This window comes from Petaurus breviceps, unplaced genomic scaffold (genome assembly GCF_028583685.1).
Source record: "Petaurus breviceps papuanus isolate PSGF00001 unplaced genomic scaffold, PetGlider_PUasm1.0 76, whole genome shotgun sequence".
In the NCBI taxonomy this organism is placed as follows: Eukaryota; Metazoa; Chordata; class Mammalia; order Diprotodontia; family Petauridae; genus Petaurus; species Petaurus breviceps.
The window spans coordinates 2,383,726-2,402,494 of NW_027186473.1; the positions used below are offsets into that span (position 1 = coordinate 2,383,726).

Genomic DNA, 18,769 nt, shown 5'->3' on the forward strand with positions numbered 1-18,769 from the left:
ATTTTTAATCTTTCCAATTTGCTTCTCAATTATTCCAATTTTCAAGGCCCCATATCTTAACAATCTGCTCTTTATTCCTACATTGTATGAGGGCTCCACCAACCCACAATATCAAATCAGCAAAGTTTGTGCATTCCCAGGATACTGGTGGTGGCGGCTTTTATTTAAGATCTTTTCTTTGAAATTCCAGTCATATTCCTCTAGTTATTCTTCTGCTTGAGTTTATTGTTTTTAAGAATTTCAGTAAATGGCCTCTTTTACATGGGCTTGGCCAAGAGCAAATAAATCATTACCTGAAATTACTTTCTCAGAAGGTACTGCCCATTTGGGGGATCCAGCCTCAGAGGTGAGATTTGAAAGCTGACTAATAGAGTTAGATTTACAGCCCTTGAGAGAAACAGAACCTTGTGACCTCAACCCAGATGGAATACTCTAGGTCCCAATTATCAATTTCTTTTCTTTTCTCAATGGTCAAAAGAGGAGACAAAGGAAATGGGTAATGACGATTTCCCCTCATGGCTGCCTCCCAAGAATAAAAGTTATAGTTTATTAATTTCCTTTTTCTGGAGGCAATTAATATTTTGAATGAAATTGGCAAAGGGCTTTTAAAAAAACTGCAGGAATCTCTTCCATAAATTTAAATTATTACTGAGGAAAAAAACTAATAGATAGGAAAAGTAAGGAGAATCGTCTACAATATGTCCAAATATTTTAGATACAAGACATTGTCACTAAAAAGGACTAATTTTCAGCTGACTCCTCAGTTTTAAGAGTATTAGTAAACGTAACACATTATTCAATGGTAATAATATATGTTAATTACTAAGTTAAGGTAAAAGAACAATAGCATTTCAAATACTTAAAGTAATACTTATACTAACATATCAATTTCATGAATGCAGGAACTCCCACCATTAATGCTCCAAATATAACCTAGTGGAAAACTTTAGTGAGCTGCCTGAGACTTGAAGAAATTAAGTCATTTGCCTGTGATCACATAGTTAAATATAAGTTTCATAGTTGAGAACTGAATCCAGGTTTTTCTACACTCTGTCCTCTGTACCATGCTGCTTTGAGTAATACTAGTAAACAATAAAAATGATCCTTATCAAGGATATTTTAAATAAGCAGTTTAAGCCCAGTAATCAAACAATCAACATGCATTTAGTGCTCATTCTATGCCAGGCACTGTGTTGAGTGCTGGCAATACAGAGAAGTAAAATATTCTTGCCCAGTAAGATCTTCCATTTAAATGGAGGAGATAATGGTGTATGATATGTATGGGCATATTGTGTGTGGATTTGATAGAGAAGTGTGTATGGATGCTGCAGGGTACACACTGATAGCTCGGAGAGCTAGGTGGAATAAGAAAAGCTTCATAAAGAATTGTGGTGCTTGAGTTGAGTCTTGAAGGATCAAACGTGATAAAATTTGTAAAGTGCTTTCCACAGTATCAGTCACATAGTAAGTACTGTCTAAAGAAATGCTTATTCTTTTCCTTTTCCCTTGAAGGAAAACCTGGGATTACACAAGGCAAAGGTGAAGGAGTGTATTCTAGGCATGAGGAACAACAAAGGTCCAGAGATGGGAGTGTTGTGTGTGTGAAAGAGTTTGGAGGTAAGTATGACTGGGTCCCAGAGTTTGTGGAGAGAGCTGTGAAAGGTAATGGAGGAACTAGGTATAGCAGCAACCACACTGGCATCCCCAGGATGGCTGCTAGCACAGGTTCTTAGATCTCCTTTACTAGGAGAGATAGTAGTTTAAGGGGTCAACCATCTTTTTAGTTCAGGGGAAAAGTCAGTACCCTGAACTTCAGAAAAAAACACAGAGAAAATACAAGCAGAGAAATAAAAACCAAAAGACAGGGCTCTGACTGCCTGAATCAACTACATACTTTACAGGATCGAGAGATCCTTTACATCTGAGCAGTTGGGGAACTCTAAACATATGACCACTAAGACGACCAGAGAATCACAAGATCCTTCTCATAAGTGAGCCCCCAAAGCAAAAGACCTACTCAAGAGTGTGTGTGTATATATATATATACACACACACATATATGTGTGTGTATGTATGTATGTGTATATATAGATATATATATGTGTGTGTGTATGTATGTATATATATATATATATATATATATATATATATATATATATATATATATATATATATATATATATATATATATATATACTTCTCAGAGTCAGAAGGCATCACAAAGCTTTCAGTCCTAATTAGAAATTAGCAAAAGGTGTGAAAGCCTTCCTGCAAGCAAGTCTCCCCTAAGCAAGCTTCCCTTAATGGGCTCCACCTGAGGCCTATTAATGGACTGGGAAGATCTTAAATCCCATTAACATTATACTATGTTGTTAAGAGATTTAAATACCCACCAGGAATTTTCTTTGACCCAAGAGGTACAAGCCACTAGAGTTTATAGAATAGAGAATGGTTACATGATCAGACTTGTGCTTTAGAAAAATCACTTTGGTGGTTATGGAGAGGATAGACTGTAATAGGGGACAGGCCTGAAGTAGGAAGACCAAATACATAGAAAAATATTATAATAATCTAGGCAAGGGGTGATGAAGGTCAAAACCAGGGGGATGTGGTGCGAGTCAGGAGGAGAGTGCATATCTGAGAGATATCATAGAGTTAGAAATGAAAAGATTTTGAAATTTATTGTATATATAGGATGAGGAATAGTGGGAAGTCAAGGATGATACTATGTTTTGTTAACCTGATGAGTGGAAGATTGGTGGTGCCTTTAAGAATAAAGTTGTTGTTGTTTTTTTTTTGTTTGTTTTGGGGGGGGAGCAAGGGGTATGGAACAGGACAATAATGAATTCTATTTTGAACATGCTGAAATGCTTAGGAGACATCCAGTTCAAAATGTCCAATAGCAGTTGATGAAGTGGGACTAGAGTTTGGGAGAGAAACTACAGCTGGATATATAGATCTGGATGGTAATTGAACCCATGGGAGCTGATGAGCTCATGAAATATGAGTGAGTGGAGAGGAGGTACATGAGGTCAGAGCCTTGGGGAATATCCTTAGGTAAGGGAATGACAGGGATGACGAATCAGCAAAGAACAGTGAGGAGAGATCAGACATGAAGCAGGGAAAACTGGGAAAGAGCAGTGTCATGATAATGCAGACAGGAGATATTATCAAGAAAGTCAAGGTGATCAGCAATGCCAAACACTGTAGAGAAGTTAAGAAGGGTGAGGATTGAGAAGAGGCTATCAAATTTGCAATTGAGAGGTGGCTGGAATCTTTGGAGAAGTGGTTTCAGTTGCATTATGAAGTTGGAAGCCAGAATGCAAGGGATGATGTTGCATTTGAAATTTGATTTTCTCAGTGAGGAGAGTGTGTAGAGATATGGGGGAGGTTTGGGTGTGTTTATAGGTGGCAGAAAAGAAACAAACAAATAGGGAAAGATTAAAGATTTTAAAAAGGAGATGATGGGTTAATCTGTTAGAGAAGACAGGAGGATATGAGATCAAGGGTAGATAGAGGGGTTGGCTTTGGAGAGGAGAAAGGAAGAAATGGAGAGGAGAAAATCTCTTCATCAGAGATTGAAGTAAATGAAGAAATGGTAGGGGAATGATATCAGGGAGATGTGAGATCAAGGAGCAGAAAAGAGGTAATGTGATTTCAATTTTTTCACCAAAGTATGAAGTGAGGACTTCAGCTGAGAAGGTGGGAAGAGGAGGTCCTTGAAGAGGGAAGAGGAGATTTGAAATAAGTCATTGTAGAGTCAGCTAGTATAATTTTCTTGAGGCCTAAATGGGGAAGAGATCTGGAATGATATCTTCCCTATTTTCCCATGTGTATAAAAAACTCCCGAAACCTGTCCCTAAAGTACTACTCTGATGTTTCAATACAGAAGATGAGTGTTCTCATGTTTTCAATGCCTATGTTAGCATAATACAACCTCAATCATATTCATCCTCAAAAATTTCTAAGTGAGAGTTCAGTGAAAATGCTTGCCCTCAAGACTGGTCTCTCTAGATGCAGAGATGCACCAGGTAACTAAATCTTGTTTTCCCTCTTCTAACTCAGGAATGCTGTCTATTTGTGCAAAGAGTTGGTATCTGCATAGTGGAAGGAATACCCACATTCATGAAATCACAAATCCTTAAACTGAGTGGCAAAATTCATAGGATATGTATTTGATTATATTATTATTTCAACACAACCTGACAAGATGCTGTAAACCAACCCAGAAACTCCAAATCTGCTATTGTCAAACCAGTAAAAATAAAATTATAATCATATGAAGAAATGATTTTTTTTCTAACTATATTTTAACCTACTTAGATTATAGTTGTGGTTAAAATAGTGTTTTCATTTTGATGACCTGAAAAACACACAGCCTCACATGTAGTGAAAAAAATCCAAAAATTAAAATTTTTCCTAACAGACTATTTATAATACAAGCATTAATATTTATGTATTAAAATTGAATTCGCAGTGAGTAGAGTGTCGGCCCCAGAGTCAGGAGGACCTGAGTTCAGTTCCGGCCTCAGACACTTAACACCCACACAAAAATACTAGCCGTGTAACCTTGGGCAAGTTACTTAACCCCAATTGCCCTCCAAAAGGCAAAAAAAAAAACAAGAAAAAAAAACCCTGATTTATAAAAATAACTAGCAGAAATTCTTCAAAGCATGTAGTTTATGTAGAAGGAGCCCCACATTTTACTAAAAGAGGCTGGATAATATTACTGCAAAACATCAACAGGGGCTGATGTCAGGGACTTCATGCTAAACATCTGTGTTACATTTCCATCATGGAAATTTTCCCTTTTACCTAGAATATGCATTTATAAATAAATGCTCATAAATCAAAACTTTAACAATGCAAAATAGAACCTTACTGCTCCTTTGCAGTAGAGACGTAACTTCCCAGATGGAGTGCGGACAATCACTGACATTCTTTTTCTGGTGCTGAAAGAAAAGAGGCTTTCCATAATGTGCACTTATACCAGAATGTGCATAGAAATGCTTGCCATGCATCACAGACTTTAATACTCACAGTGCAGAAATAAATTCAAACCAATAATGGGCCACATCCTTCCGGACAAACAAACTATTCCCCAGGAGTAAAGTTAGGTATTTTTGAAGCAACATTAAATTTTTCAAGGCACTGGGGCACAATTTACTATCTAGGAGGAATAATTTAGAAAACGGTCCTCTAGTGACCTGAAAGAGTTAATGCACCTCCCAAAATGCTACTCCTGGGGAAAAAGTTATCTTCTGTGAAAGGTTCTGGTCCAATGTTTTCAGCTTTGGTATATTTATCCAAATAAATAAGTATCATAGCAGATGAATTACACGTTTAAAAGAGAATGTGACTAAAAAGGATATGTAAGCAATCCGTCTTTAATTTTTAATATAAACACTGATTAAGTTAACCACTGACCCTTAAAACAAGAAGTTGGACATTTAAAACGATCCTTCTTTAGTGACTGGAGGCAGCCCACTAGTATCATGCAAAATCTAATTTACATAAAGAAATCTGAGCTATCCAGAACAAACATTTCATCACTGTGGTTGATGACACAGATAAGCACAGTTTAATGAAAACTGCCTGCCAAATGCACAAAAGGTTTCAATGCGTCAATGAAGAGACAGCAAATTACACTGAAAACAGAATGGCACCATAAAAGATTCTAGGCCTTCATTTGGAAGCTACATGTTCTTTTCCCATGACTGGAAAAAGGTTCTTTTATGATACAGCTGCCCCTTGGAGTCTCCCTTTTCTCCCTCGTTCCCCACTGTTTATGAGCTTCTTATGAGCAAGAACTGTTTTGAGGTTAGTGGATGTGCTGCAGCAGTTAGGGAGAGCGGTCTACTTTACAAACTGGGAACTGCATTTAAAATTAAGTTAATAATACATGGTCCTGGGTATTTTTATTTGAGAGTAGCATACGACCAAAGCTACTTGCTTTTTTTTTATTCTCTCCTTTTTTGCAGGAGGAGCAACAATGGTTTCATGTAAGTTCTCAAGGGCTGTGAGTATGGTTCTTTGTAAATAATAAAATGCTACATAAATGTGAGCTGTCATTACCAAGAACATAACCAAGGGGCGGCTATAATAGAGCACTGGCCCTGGAGTCAGGAGGACCTGAGTTCAAATCCGGCCTCAGACACTTAACACAAAAACTAGCCATGTGACCTTGGGCAAGTCAATTAAACCCCCATTGTCCTGCATTTCCCCTTCCAAAAAGCCCCCCAAAAACCCAACCCATAATCAAAAGTATTTCTGCCTGAAATGGATGTTTGAATGGGAGGCAAGTCACCCAGGTGCCACATACCTATTCCTAAAGTTTGGACCTAAAACCTAAAGTTTGAACCAGGCATAGTGATGATCAAGAAATACACTGAGAAACTATAACATTAGTGACTGCTTACACTCCATAACTGCATAAAAAGTCAACCATAAACCCATGGTCAGTAGGAAGAGGCAGTAGCCTCTAGCAGCAAAGTGAGAACTAGAATAGTGCTAGCTGTCTTTCAGGGTAGTAGTGCACAGGGACATGTGTAGCCTGTAAAGACTCTTTGTCATGAGGCAGCAAAAGCAAATGGCTCCTTTAAGAAAACCCCAGAGTGACGACTTTAGAAAAGCCCTAGGGAATCTTACCAGGACACACTGACCAGAGCAGGATCACAGAACTCTCAGACCGTATCAGGTTTTCAGACAAGGGCTTCCCAGGCTCAGGGACTCTGAGGTATCAAATACTCAGGCCTGAGATTTCAGAGAGGTCTTTGAGCATTTAGTATTCTGAATTTCAAAGATCCAGGGGCCTCACCCTGCAAATTTGGAGGCTAGCAAGAACCCAGGGGACCTAGGATAAGATCAAACAGGTTTGATTCTTCTATATACAAGTGTAGTAAGGGGTGGAGGTTGGCACTAGCACAAGGCTTCAATTCAGAAATTAAATCTTCAGAGATTAGTAAATCAAAGAAAACACCAGGGAGTACCAAAAACTAATGTGAGTCTAGAGATTCACCAAATTACTTAATAGCAATTTCTGCAAGCAGAAATTCAAAAGAAAAAAATGGATTTTCTATAAGGACTATATGAATACTTAGGAGAAATGAAGACAGAAATAAAATAATTCAAAGTAGAATAAGTAGCTTGGGCAAGAAAGCAGTAAATCTTACCAAAGAAATGGAATCCCTGAAAACTAGAACAGATCAGATATAAATCAATGACTCTAGAAGACAGGAAGAAATATTAGAACAAAACCAAAAGATTGAAAAAAATTAAAAAATGAGATATCTGAGGTTAAAAAAAAGACCTGAAAATCAGATCAAGTAGAGATCATTAAAGAATCAGTGGGATCTCTGAAAGCCATGACTTTACAAAATAATATTTCAAGAAATCATAAAGGAAAGTTGCCCAGATCTATCAGAACCCAAGGGCAAAATGAAAATAGAAATAATCTATTAATCAGCTCCCAAAGAGAACTCCAGAAGGAATTCCCAGGAATGCTACTGCCAAAATTTAGAATTCCCATGTAAAAAAAAACAAAAAACCAAACTAATGTAGGTATCCAGAAAGAAAGAAGCTGAAGTTCAAATATCAAAGAATTACAGTCAGGATCCCACAAGACCTGACAGCTTCTACTTAAAATGAGGAGATCTTGGAACATAATGTTCCAAAAAGCAAAGAAGATAAAGTTACAATCAAGAATAAATTGCCAGCAAAGCCTCAAACAATTATACAAGGGAAAACATGGACCTTTAGTGGAATAGAGGACTTTCAAATTTTTATTACAAAAAGACCAAACTGAGTAGGAATTTTGAAAGATAAACATGAATCCAGAGAAACCTAGAAATGCAAATTTATTTGAGTAAACTGGAAGAAGTTATAGAACTTCTCATAATTGGGGTGCATGAGGAGAATATATAATAAACATGGAAGAAACTATGGAGGAAGTAAGCATTAGATGAATCTCACTTTTTATCTGAAATGGACATGAGGGTTGAACCCCAAAACACAAGTTTGGTGGAGAAAACCATCAAACTCAATAGGAAAACAAATGAGTATAGGAAGGGTAGAGGCTAAGAGAGAGACTGATAGTTGGGGAGGAAAGGTCCCAAGTCAAATAATCTTCCTGATCTTCTAGGAGGCAACTAAAAGGGGGTAAAAAAGAGATAAACTCTAAGAGGGTGACTTGGCTCACCTCTTAAAACAATTAGGGATTGGATTATGAAGTTGTGGTATATGAATGTAATGGCATATTATTGTGCCATAAGAAATGACCAAAGAGAGACAGAGAAAATCCTGGGTAGTATGAACTGAAGCATAATGAAAATAACCAAGAGAACAATTCGTACATGGACAAAGACGTTGTAAAAAAATAACTGAGAGACTTAAGAACTCTGATCAATGGAACTACAAACTATGTTTCCAGATGACCTATGAATAATGTTACCTATCTGATAGAGAGGTGATGGACACAAGGTACTGGATACATATTTAGAAATGGTCATGGTGTGGATTAAATTATTACAAAGTTTTTTTTTTCTTGTCTCTTGGTTTATAGTTGGAGAAGGCGGAAGTTAGTAATAGTGATACTAGAATAAAAAAGTGCCACTAATGTTTTTTCTTAATGCACCGAAGGAACAAAAGGAAACCCAGATGATTAGGGCAGTTTTGAAAGTTAACATGTAGAATTTTTAGAAAAAGGAATCTCTATGAAATGGAGCATCATGGTTTCCTATACAAACCTCTTTTTTTGTTCTGTGTATATAGAAAAGCTCTTTTTGGTGTTTAGAATAATTTGCTTCCTTAAAAGTTAAGGAATTTGAATGAAAAAAGTAATTTAAAAAGAAGCATTTATTTCCTTTTGATAAAGTACAAGTACCCAGATACAGTTGTCTTAGAAGAGAGGAAATCATTTCTAAAGATCTATTTACTTAACTATATAGATAAATATAATTATGTGGGAATGAAGAAACAAGTCACAGAAATGTTACTGATAAACGTAGAAGGGATGAAGTAAACAATTGCCCTAGAAAAATATAAATAGAAACAGAGTTAATTAATTTTCTAGTTGTTTATGTTCTGTTAGTTGCTCATCTCTGGACCTACAAGTGATGAAGAATGGAAAACCCTTTTCTGGTACACTTTGAAATGGGCTGACTATGACTATTACCTAAAGACATGTCTGTTAACTTTTATAGACAAAACTTAAATGTTTTAGAGTAAGTTTAAATTCAGTTAAACATAAAATGGAAGTAACCATTATTAAAATATTTAAATAAAAACAAGCATTGATAAATCTCATACACAAGTGAATTTTTAAAAAATAATGAAAAAATCAATGGAATAGGTGGTTTACCTGGTAAACTCCAGGACATTGAGTAATTCATATCTTTCTTCCTGTCCAAGCTAAGAGGAAAAAAAATAATAGTAGTAAGAAGTTGTCTTTTTTGGCTTTTGTACAACATTTAATATTAAAACTATAATTATGCATTAACATAGAATATGTTAATGTAAATATTTTCTCTTTTAAAATATGTTTTCTTAACATGAACTTACAGAATCTATGATGACTGAATCAGGTGTTCTTCCAGTGAAAACAAAATTCAGCTGTTTAGCAGCTCTGACCAGGGCTCCTTCATCTGTTTGAAGAAATCATTTTATATTAGTGATTGCCATGGAAGTACTGCAGGAAATGCTGTGACTTAATATATAAAAAGCTGGCCTTAGAGTAAGGAAGGAAGACCTAGGTTTGGTTCTAGTTTGGAATGTGTAAGGGTGACCTGTGTTCCTGGCACACTTTAAGAGGTTAATCAATGCTTGTGGGTGACTTAAGTTTTCAGTGTCACAGGCAACTCTCTAACATCAATAAGCAGAGGTATCTGGGTGGCATGGTGGATAGAGTGCTAGACTTGGAGTCAGGTCAACCTCAGATCATTTCTGGTTTCAGATACTTACTAGCTATGTGATCCTGGGGAAGTCACCTAACTTCAGTCTGGTTCAGTTTAACAGCACCTACTTCATAAGGTTGTTTTGAGGATCAAAATGTATGTAACATATGTAATGTATGTAAAAGACTGGAAACCACTTAAAATACTGTAAAAATATTAGCTAAAATAAGTTCTAGAAGACTGATCTATCTCCATCAGTATAGGGATTTTATATATGGGGAAGTCTTAACCATAATGAAATCACAAATTTGGAGAAAAAAGTTGAAATAATGATAAGAAATAAAAAATATACTTAAAAAATTAATATATTATGGTAATATATGGATCGACCAATATGTTAATATAAAAAGAGGTTCTAATAAATTATTTTTAAAAAATTAACCAAATATTAAGCTGAAAAATCTATCTAAAATATATCTCATTCTCACCTTAATATCTATTATATATTGTAATAGCAATCTTTGGTGTTTAAGAATCTCTCAGGACTTCAGAGTCATGACTTTGAAAATGGACTGTCTGTTCCTAGGTCAACATAACTTATACCATATGGCCTTATATATAGTAGGTGTGTAATAAATGTTGAATTAACTCAGAAATGTAGGCTGGTTATATTAATACACCCACAACACTTCCTGGATTTCTGCTAACTGATGCTATCCCATATATAACATCATGGCATAGTTGAAAGGGTATTGTTCTGAGAGTCGTAAGACCTAGTTAAAGTGTTGACTTTGCTACTGACCATGTGACTTGGGGCAAGTCATTCTTCCTAATCTCAATTTTCTTATATGTAAAATGAGAAAACTGGATCAGGGGATTTGTAAGATTTTTTTTCTAGCTCTAACATTATAATGATTTATCATAGATTTATCACTTTAGTCACCTAAGGCCCATTTTTGTCCAGTGACTTTAGAACTGAAGCTTGATCAATGAATACACTGACTAAAATGGCAACACTAGAACCAAAACATAATATTAAGAATAGGGAGCAAGCACTTAGTAAAGAGCCTACTATGTACCAATCACCTACTATGCTTTACAACTATTTAGCCTTGGATCTACGAAATATGACAATATTTTAAAGGACGCTAGTTTATTTCATGGAGTTTTATAAATCACCCTCCATGTCAGTGTAGAACATACTATTCTCCAGACTTTTCGCTTTCTTTGAGTTTTGTGTTTATAATATTGGCAATGTAACCACTTTCAGACTTAAGATTGCTACCAATTCTTGAGTTACTCATTTGGTAACTAAATTTTCAGTGAATACTAAATCATTATAGTAGATGAAACATCAACAAACTATCATGAAAATCTTTTCAAATGATCTAGTCTGTTGCCACTGAACCACGCTTAAAATACTAATTATTTGCTTAATAGCCCCACAGTGGAAAGAGATGTACATAAGGACTGACTATTCTTGGGCAAGCAGAATTTTCTTCCTGAAAGTTTTCTTGTATGGACAGTTCATCATTCTTACCTTAAGTATTGTTATTCATAAAGAAGGAATAAATAGCATGCATATTGTTGCTTGTGCATCAGAAAATGTTTTTCATTTCAGCATTGAATTCATTATTTTGGGGACTACATATTAAAAACTGAACTTAAAAGTTATGTGTTTCATATTATCAATTGTTTTAATTGGGTGAGTTTCCAAACTATGAAACAAAGATTTTAGTCTGCAGAAAAAGTAGATTCTATCAGACAGTGATTATCTTACTTTTAGAAATGGTATCAGTTCACCTTGGGAAAATAAATGTTTGGATAATCCTAAATTTTAGGAAATGAGATTTTATTTGCAAACAAAAAGTTATTTGCAAGTAATTTTCTAAGGTGAAAGTTCTGACAATTACTTAGTTGTTACCTGGAGATGCTGCTTGGTAAATAATCTTATCACCTTCTCGTTCTGGTACTGCTGTATGACAAACAGCCATCATTGTAAGAAATTCACATATAATTGGTGCAGTTGGCTAGAGAGAAAAGAGTAAGTAAATAAAACCATGCTTATCATTTAAGTGTTCTAACTAACCAGTGATAGCAATATTACCATCTTATGTCTCTCCATGATTCCTTTAAAAACCAAGATATCTCTATGGGTTAGGATACTAGTACCACCACCACTAATTCATAAGTGAAAATTTACACTGAAGAAAATTAGGTAGGGAAATATTCTGTTATCTAGAAGGTTTTAGTTGCAGAACCGAATGATTCAAGAAATATCAACTGAATTTCTTATTGTATATAAGATACTTTGCTATAATAATAATGGATATGGGAAATATGGTGAAGAATAAAAACTTGAAGCCTCATGAAGCTTGTATCATAGTAGGAGAAATTAAAGAGGATTACTAAAATGATAGCTCATAGAAGTTCTATAGACACGTAATACCTGGATTTTGTCATGACTTTTGACAAAATTTCATAGGATATTTTTGTGGACAAATTGCTGGAAAATTTTGATAATTTGCGATTAAGATGGAGAGATGTACACTGGATAACAGTGTAACTGGGCCAACTAGGGTCTAGATGTGGACTAATGTCAACCTAGAAGGATATTTCTAGGAGAAATGCCCTGGGGAATCTGTCCTGGCTCTGTTTTATTTAATATTCGAATCAGTGACCTGAATGAAGACTAAGGTAGCATTTACAAACTTTGAAGATGCTAAGAAGTAGAGAAGGATAGCTGCATGACAGAATCAGGATCCAAAAGGATCTCATTAGACTGGAAAGATGGGTCAAATATAACATTATAAAATTTAACAGCAATAAATGTGAATCTTGTCTGTGGGTTTAAAATTCTAAGTACAAGATGGAAGACATATCAGGTAGAAGACCATTTATTTATTTGGTCATTTCATATTTGGTAAAAGCAATATAACAACCATGCCCCCTCAAAAAACCAAGAAAAAAAAACTGCAACCAACCCTACTTAGAGGTTTTGTTGAATTCCAAGGTCAATAAGAGAAAAAGTATGACCTAGTATGTATGACATTGCAAAACTCCCTAATGTAATCTTAGGCTATATTACAGAAGAATAGTGTCCCGAATGAATGTGGTGATAACCCCTGGGGTTCTGTTTGGTTCTGGATGTCATATTTTAGAAAGCTGAATTAGGTTCATAAAGGCAAGCAGGATGAAGTGGGGACCTCATAGTCAAGCTAAAGGACCAGCTAGCTGAAGGAAGTAGGGAACTATTGGCCTTTGTAAGAGAGTACTTGGCAACTATGACTGAAGGTTCACAAGCTATCTGTCAGCATTGATTCTCACGCTCCCTCAACTGCACCACCCATCCAATCTAGTCCTGTTGCTTCCACATTTGTAACATCTCTTACATATGCTCCCTTTTCTCCTCTGATACTGTTGCAACACTGGTTCAGGCTCTCATGACTTCATGAAAGGACTATTGTGATAGAGATAATGAGGTGGCACAGTGGATAAAGTAGGGAACTTGGAATCAAGAAGACCTGGGTTGGAATCTTCCTTAGATATTTATTAGCTTTGTGACCCTTGGAAAATCACTAAAATGTCTCTAAACCTCAATTTTGTCATCTTTAAAATGGGGAAATAGCACTTCTATTTCATAAAGATGCTGTGAGGATCAAATAATCATATGTAAAATATTTTTCAAACCTTAAAGTACTATTTCATTCATGAGAGCCAGAGTGGCTAGAGTGCTGGACACAGGAGTGGGAAGGACCTGGGTTTTAATCTTGCTTTAGAGATTGGTTAGCTCTGTGACACTGAACAAGCTAAGTACCTTCTCTGTTTTCTCACCTAGAAAATCTGGAATATTAATAACTGCTTAGTCAGCACCTCACAAAGTTCTTGTGAAGTTAAGGTAAGGTCAATCAAAATGCTTTCCAAATCGAAAGTGCCATCCAAATTCAAGGTATAATAAATTCACTCATACGTTTAAATATTTATTAACTGCCTGTGCATCAGACACAGAGGGGGATATGGAGTTTAGAACATACCTTCTGGGGCGGCCAGGTGGCTCAGCCGAGTAAGAGCACCGGCTCCAGTGTTGGGACGACCTGGAGATCGAATCCCGGGCTCAGACACTCAGCACCACACCCAGAAATAACTGGCCGTGTAACCTTTAGCAAGTTACTTAACCCTGATTGCTTAATAAAAAAAAAAAAAGAACATACCTTCTTTGCTCTATCAGAAATGACAATTTAACAGGGAAATAAGGAATAACAACAACAGTTGTAAGAGCATTAAGATAACAAATTAAGATGTGCAAAGGGATTTGCCTACGTTACCTCATTTGATCCTCACAACAAATGACCCGGTGAGATAGTTGCTATTATTTTCTCCATTATATAGCAACTGAAATGGAAAAAGCTTAAATGACTTGACCAGGATCATATAGCTAGTAAATGTCTGAGGCCAGATTTGAACTTCTATCTTCTAGATTCCAACCAGCACTCAATCTTCTACCCTACACTAAAACACAGGTGACTATTTACCACACTACATGATAAATTCTTCAGAGAACTGCAAATCAAAGAGTTACAATTTGGGGCAGTGGTTGGTTTCTAAACTGAGTTTTAAAGAACAGTAGGAATTACACAGAGCAAGATGCTGAAGGATGCTTCTAGCCACAGGGAGCTAAGTGATCAAAGGCATATGAAGCAGAATAACACAGAGGGAAGAGGGAGAGAGTGAATTTGGATGGAGCCTGTAGCACATGGAGGGTAGTCATAAGAGATTGTGCTGGAAGAGTAGGGTTAGTGCCTCTGGGGGAGAAGATGGGTTGACAGTTACAACAAAGGTGACCTCAATTTTTTAAAGTATTTTCTTTTGGCTTCTTTACCTTGAAGTACTAAGTCTTTCTTAAAGGGGCTTAGACAGAGTTCTTGGACAATGAGGCTACTCTTCTAACTCACGACAAAGCAGAACACCTCTCATCTTCAAAAATTATCTCCATAGAATCTCAAAGAGCAAAATGTGATCAGCGGATAAGAGGTGAAATAATATTTTCTATTTTCAGGTATTTCAAGTTTTGTAACTTAACTTGCAGTAATTCTACTAGTGTCAGGAAATTGGTAGTTTTTTTATGCAGATCTAGATCAGACTTATAATTTGGGACAGGTTAACTGATGCCTGTGGGGCATTATATTCGTCTTAAAAAATAAACTTCAGGGCAGCTAGGTGGCACAGTGAATAGAGCACTGGCCCTGAAGTCAGTCAACACCCTGAGTTTAAATTCAGCCTCGGACACTTAACACACACACACACACACACACACACACACACACACACACACACACACAAACTTGCTGTGTGACCTTGGGCAAGTCACTTAACACCATTTGTCCTCCCCAAAGCAATCACAAATACCAATATACTGGGAGGCAAAGTTAGTAGTTGTCTGAAAAAGAACAGAAAATTTTGGTGGGCTGTAAGCACAGTAAGAGTCAGCAATATAACATGGTAGTCAAAAAAAGCTAACATGATATTTGGCTCCAATAAGAGAGCCAGGAATAAGGAGAGATATTTTTGCTTTACTCTGTCCTGGAAAGAACATATCTGTAGTGTTGTGTTCAGTTCTGGGCCACAGTTTGAGAAAGACATAAGGTGGAGAAGGACAACTAGGATAGTCAAAACCCTTAAGTCCATGCCATATGAAGGTTGACTGAAGAACATGGAGCCTAAAGAGGAGAAGACTGGGGTACTTGAGATACTTCAACATGGGAAAGAGTTTTTTGGTTGGTCCCATAGGACAAAATCAGGAACAATGAGTAGAAAGTACAGAGATTTGGGGCGGCTAGGTGGTGCAGTGAGTAAGAGTGCCAGTCCTGGAGTCAGGAGGACCCGGGATTGGTTCTGGCCTCAGATACTTAACACCCACACAAAATAACTGGCCGTGTAACCTTGGGCAAGTTACTTAACCCTAATTGCTTTAAAAAAAAAAAGAAAGTACAGAGGTAATTTTAGAGAGATCCATGAGGTTCGATGTCAAGAAAAACTTCACAGCTTATTTAAAAGTAAAATGGGCTGCCTCAGGAAATAATGAATTCTTCATCATTTGAATACTCCTAGTGAAAGAGGGATGACATCTTAATCCAATACCTTACGGAGGGGCTCTTTTATAGCCTTGGTTTGGAATAGATGTCTGCCTATATGTCCCTTCCAACACTGAAATTGTGATTCTATGAAAATAGTACTAATTATTTAGTAGGAATAAAGAGTTCCATAATTAATTCATGGAAGGTTTTTTGAAAAAAAAAACAAAAAAAAACAAAAAAAACAGCATTCCGGTTGTTGATGTTACTAGACCAACTTATTAAAAACTAAACATTGTTTTCCAGCTTATTATTGATTCAGTAATGTTATTTCAAAATTTGTTAAATATGTATACAAATGAGAAATTATGATATTCCCACAGATTCATTATTTAAGAAGGAATATACAGAGAAAGTAGTTTGTGCTTCAGAAGACTTCTTTTATCATTTCTCATAAAAATAAAAAAAATGTTTCCATGCCACTTACATGATTACTTTGGAGATTTTCCAGTAATGATGAATCATTAAATATTTTTTCTTCTCCAGGCGGTGAGCCCTGCCTAATTTGGGGGTGCAGGGAGGAGGAAGAGAGAAAAATTGTTTCATTAGCTTAAGCATGGATCTGTCACTACCTGTTTACCAGGACAACAACTAAACTTCTATACCCAAAAACATTTAATAAGGTTTAAGTATAATACTCATATTTCTAATGAAAATATTACAATGTTGACTAAAAAAAACGTATTCCCATCAAGAACAAGTGTATTAGAACCCACTATATTCAATGTACTAAAACATGCCTTACTTTTGTAATCTGAAAGAAATGAAAGGTACTCTTGCAGTTGATTTTACAGATATAAAATTATAACTCAGCAGCATGAAATAAAACATTAAGCAATTTTGAATTATTAGGAAAGAAATATAGCAAATACAAAATGGTATTTGTGGTGCTGAAAGATTTTCCTAGAGCTGCCTTATTTACTTATATACATACGTGTATACACATACACACATATGTACATTTATATTTGTATTTACATTGGTTCACACCTGTGTTTTCATCTGATGTGAAAACTAACTCCATTGACTCAACAACTCATCGGTAATTTCTTTTTAGTGGATTGCTTGCTTGCTGGGGTATTCTGAACAACTGGGTGATTGGTCTGTGGTCACACAGCTAGTATATTCCAGAAGCAGCAATTGAACCTAGCACCACTTTAAGTTTAGAACCTGCACCTTTGTAAAATGTCCTTTAATTAGGTTTAAAGTGAGAGAGCATGTCAACTTGTTTCCCTCTCTTGTCTCATAACCATAAATTGTTCCATTTCTCTATGTTCAGTGAGGTATTAGCCATGAACATCCTTCTTTTATTTTTGACATTCATTTGCCCTATTTGAAATTGTATAAATTCTTAATACATTAGAATCACTATCAGACCCTCTGAAAAATGGGACTTGTTCCTAGCTGTTTTAATAAACTCTGGGCAATCAGAGTGTCTTTATTCTTTACCAACTGAACTTATCAGAAGGACAAAGACCATCAGTATTTTTCATTTTGTATTATTTACTGATACATTCTGCAAGGATCATATGGTGGTGTGATAGTAATGGCAATTAAAGATTCCCCTGTATTTGCTTGGTTTTCAAATTGATTGTGTTAAAACCCAGAGCTTGTTAATCCCACCTGTGGGATGGACTTTTTGATGTGAAAAGAAAGTCCTGAACTGGGAGGAGCTGGTGACGTAGATTTGGAGAGACAAGAGAGAGGCAGAAGATCTTTTTGGAAGCAGCACCTCGTGGAGAGAGACTAAGAGAATTGCTGGTGGCCGCTTTGAATTGCCCTGGACTTTTGAGACCTGCCCCCTGAGCTGCCAAGGACTGAGGAGACATGGCTGTTTTGCTGGTACTTTGTCTGTCTGTTTTGATGTTATTTTGCCAGATTTGTCCACTGGTGAAAGACTGTCCTGTTGAAGAAGTCCTGGAACCTGGCATTTGGTTAAGAAGGCCTGAGACTGTCCTGCAGACAGAGAGTGAATACTGTCCACTGGTGAGGGACAGTACTGTTGTTGCAGGGGTCTGGAGACTGTCCGGCAGACAGAATGAATACTGTCCACTGGTGAAGGACAGTGCTGTTGTTGCAGGGGTCTGGGAGCCTTTCTGTTGGTTCAGAAGCCCTGAAGAAGGATTTTCTTGTTGTATGTTTACAGAAATCCTGGGAGAGGGCTTTGCTAATGTGTTCAGGGGTTCTAGGACTGTTCTACAGACAGAGGATAAATTCATGAAGGGACTGGCAATGTATCTTATGGCCTTGCTAAGCCTTGTCTCCCCAGGAACTAAGATTGCTGAGAACTTGCCTCCTGTCAAGATGAAGAAAAGACCTCCATTTGGGTATTAAGTGCTGTGTTTAAACTTGATGTAACTCTGGGGTAGATTCAATTGTGATCCAGGGGTGGGGAACTTTTGACCTTATTGTGCTCTGTGATTGACAAATGAAGGTACTTTATCTATGTTTGGAAACTAATCTCCATTTGAGAAGAGGGGCTTTGTGGTGGACTTAATTAAGGTATAGCCTGGGGTGGAGAAGTATTTAGAACAGGGACTTTGTAATTGATTGAATGATTGGAAGGTCCTGGGGTGGGGTAGTACTTGGAGATTATTTAATCACACTTAGTAAATGCTGTATTTTGAATGATGTCATGTTTAATCTTCTCTGTTCTTGGTTGGTCACTGAATAAAATGGAGAGCACCTATGCTGGTATTCTGAACCTTGGAAAGTTGCCTTTGCTTGGCATTACATTACAAGTGGCAA

General features: G+C 36.5%; 1 protein-coding gene across 4 annotated transcripts in view; it reads right to left on the bottom strand.

Moving 5' to 3' along the window:
• ATP8A1 (ATPase phospholipid transporting 8A1) overlaps window positions 1-18,769 on the bottom strand; it is a 285,893-nt gene that overhangs the window by 146,824 nt on the left and 120,300 nt on the right. For all 4 annotated transcript variants that reach the window (XM_069105159.1, XM_069105161.1, XM_069105160.1 and 1 more), the window contains 5 exons: window positions 16,449-16,521; window positions 11,815-11,920; window positions 9,559-9,641; window positions 9,359-9,408; window positions 4,883-4,952 (listed from right to left, as the gene is read on the bottom strand). In XM_069105159.1, the coding sequence (XP_068961260.1) occupies window positions 4,883-4,952; window positions 9,359-9,408; window positions 9,559-9,641; window positions 11,815-11,920; window positions 16,449-16,521 (382 nt within the window). The remainder of the gene's footprint in view (window positions 1-4,882; window positions 4,953-9,358; window positions 9,409-9,558; window positions 9,642-11,814; window positions 11,921-16,448; window positions 16,522-18,769) is intronic.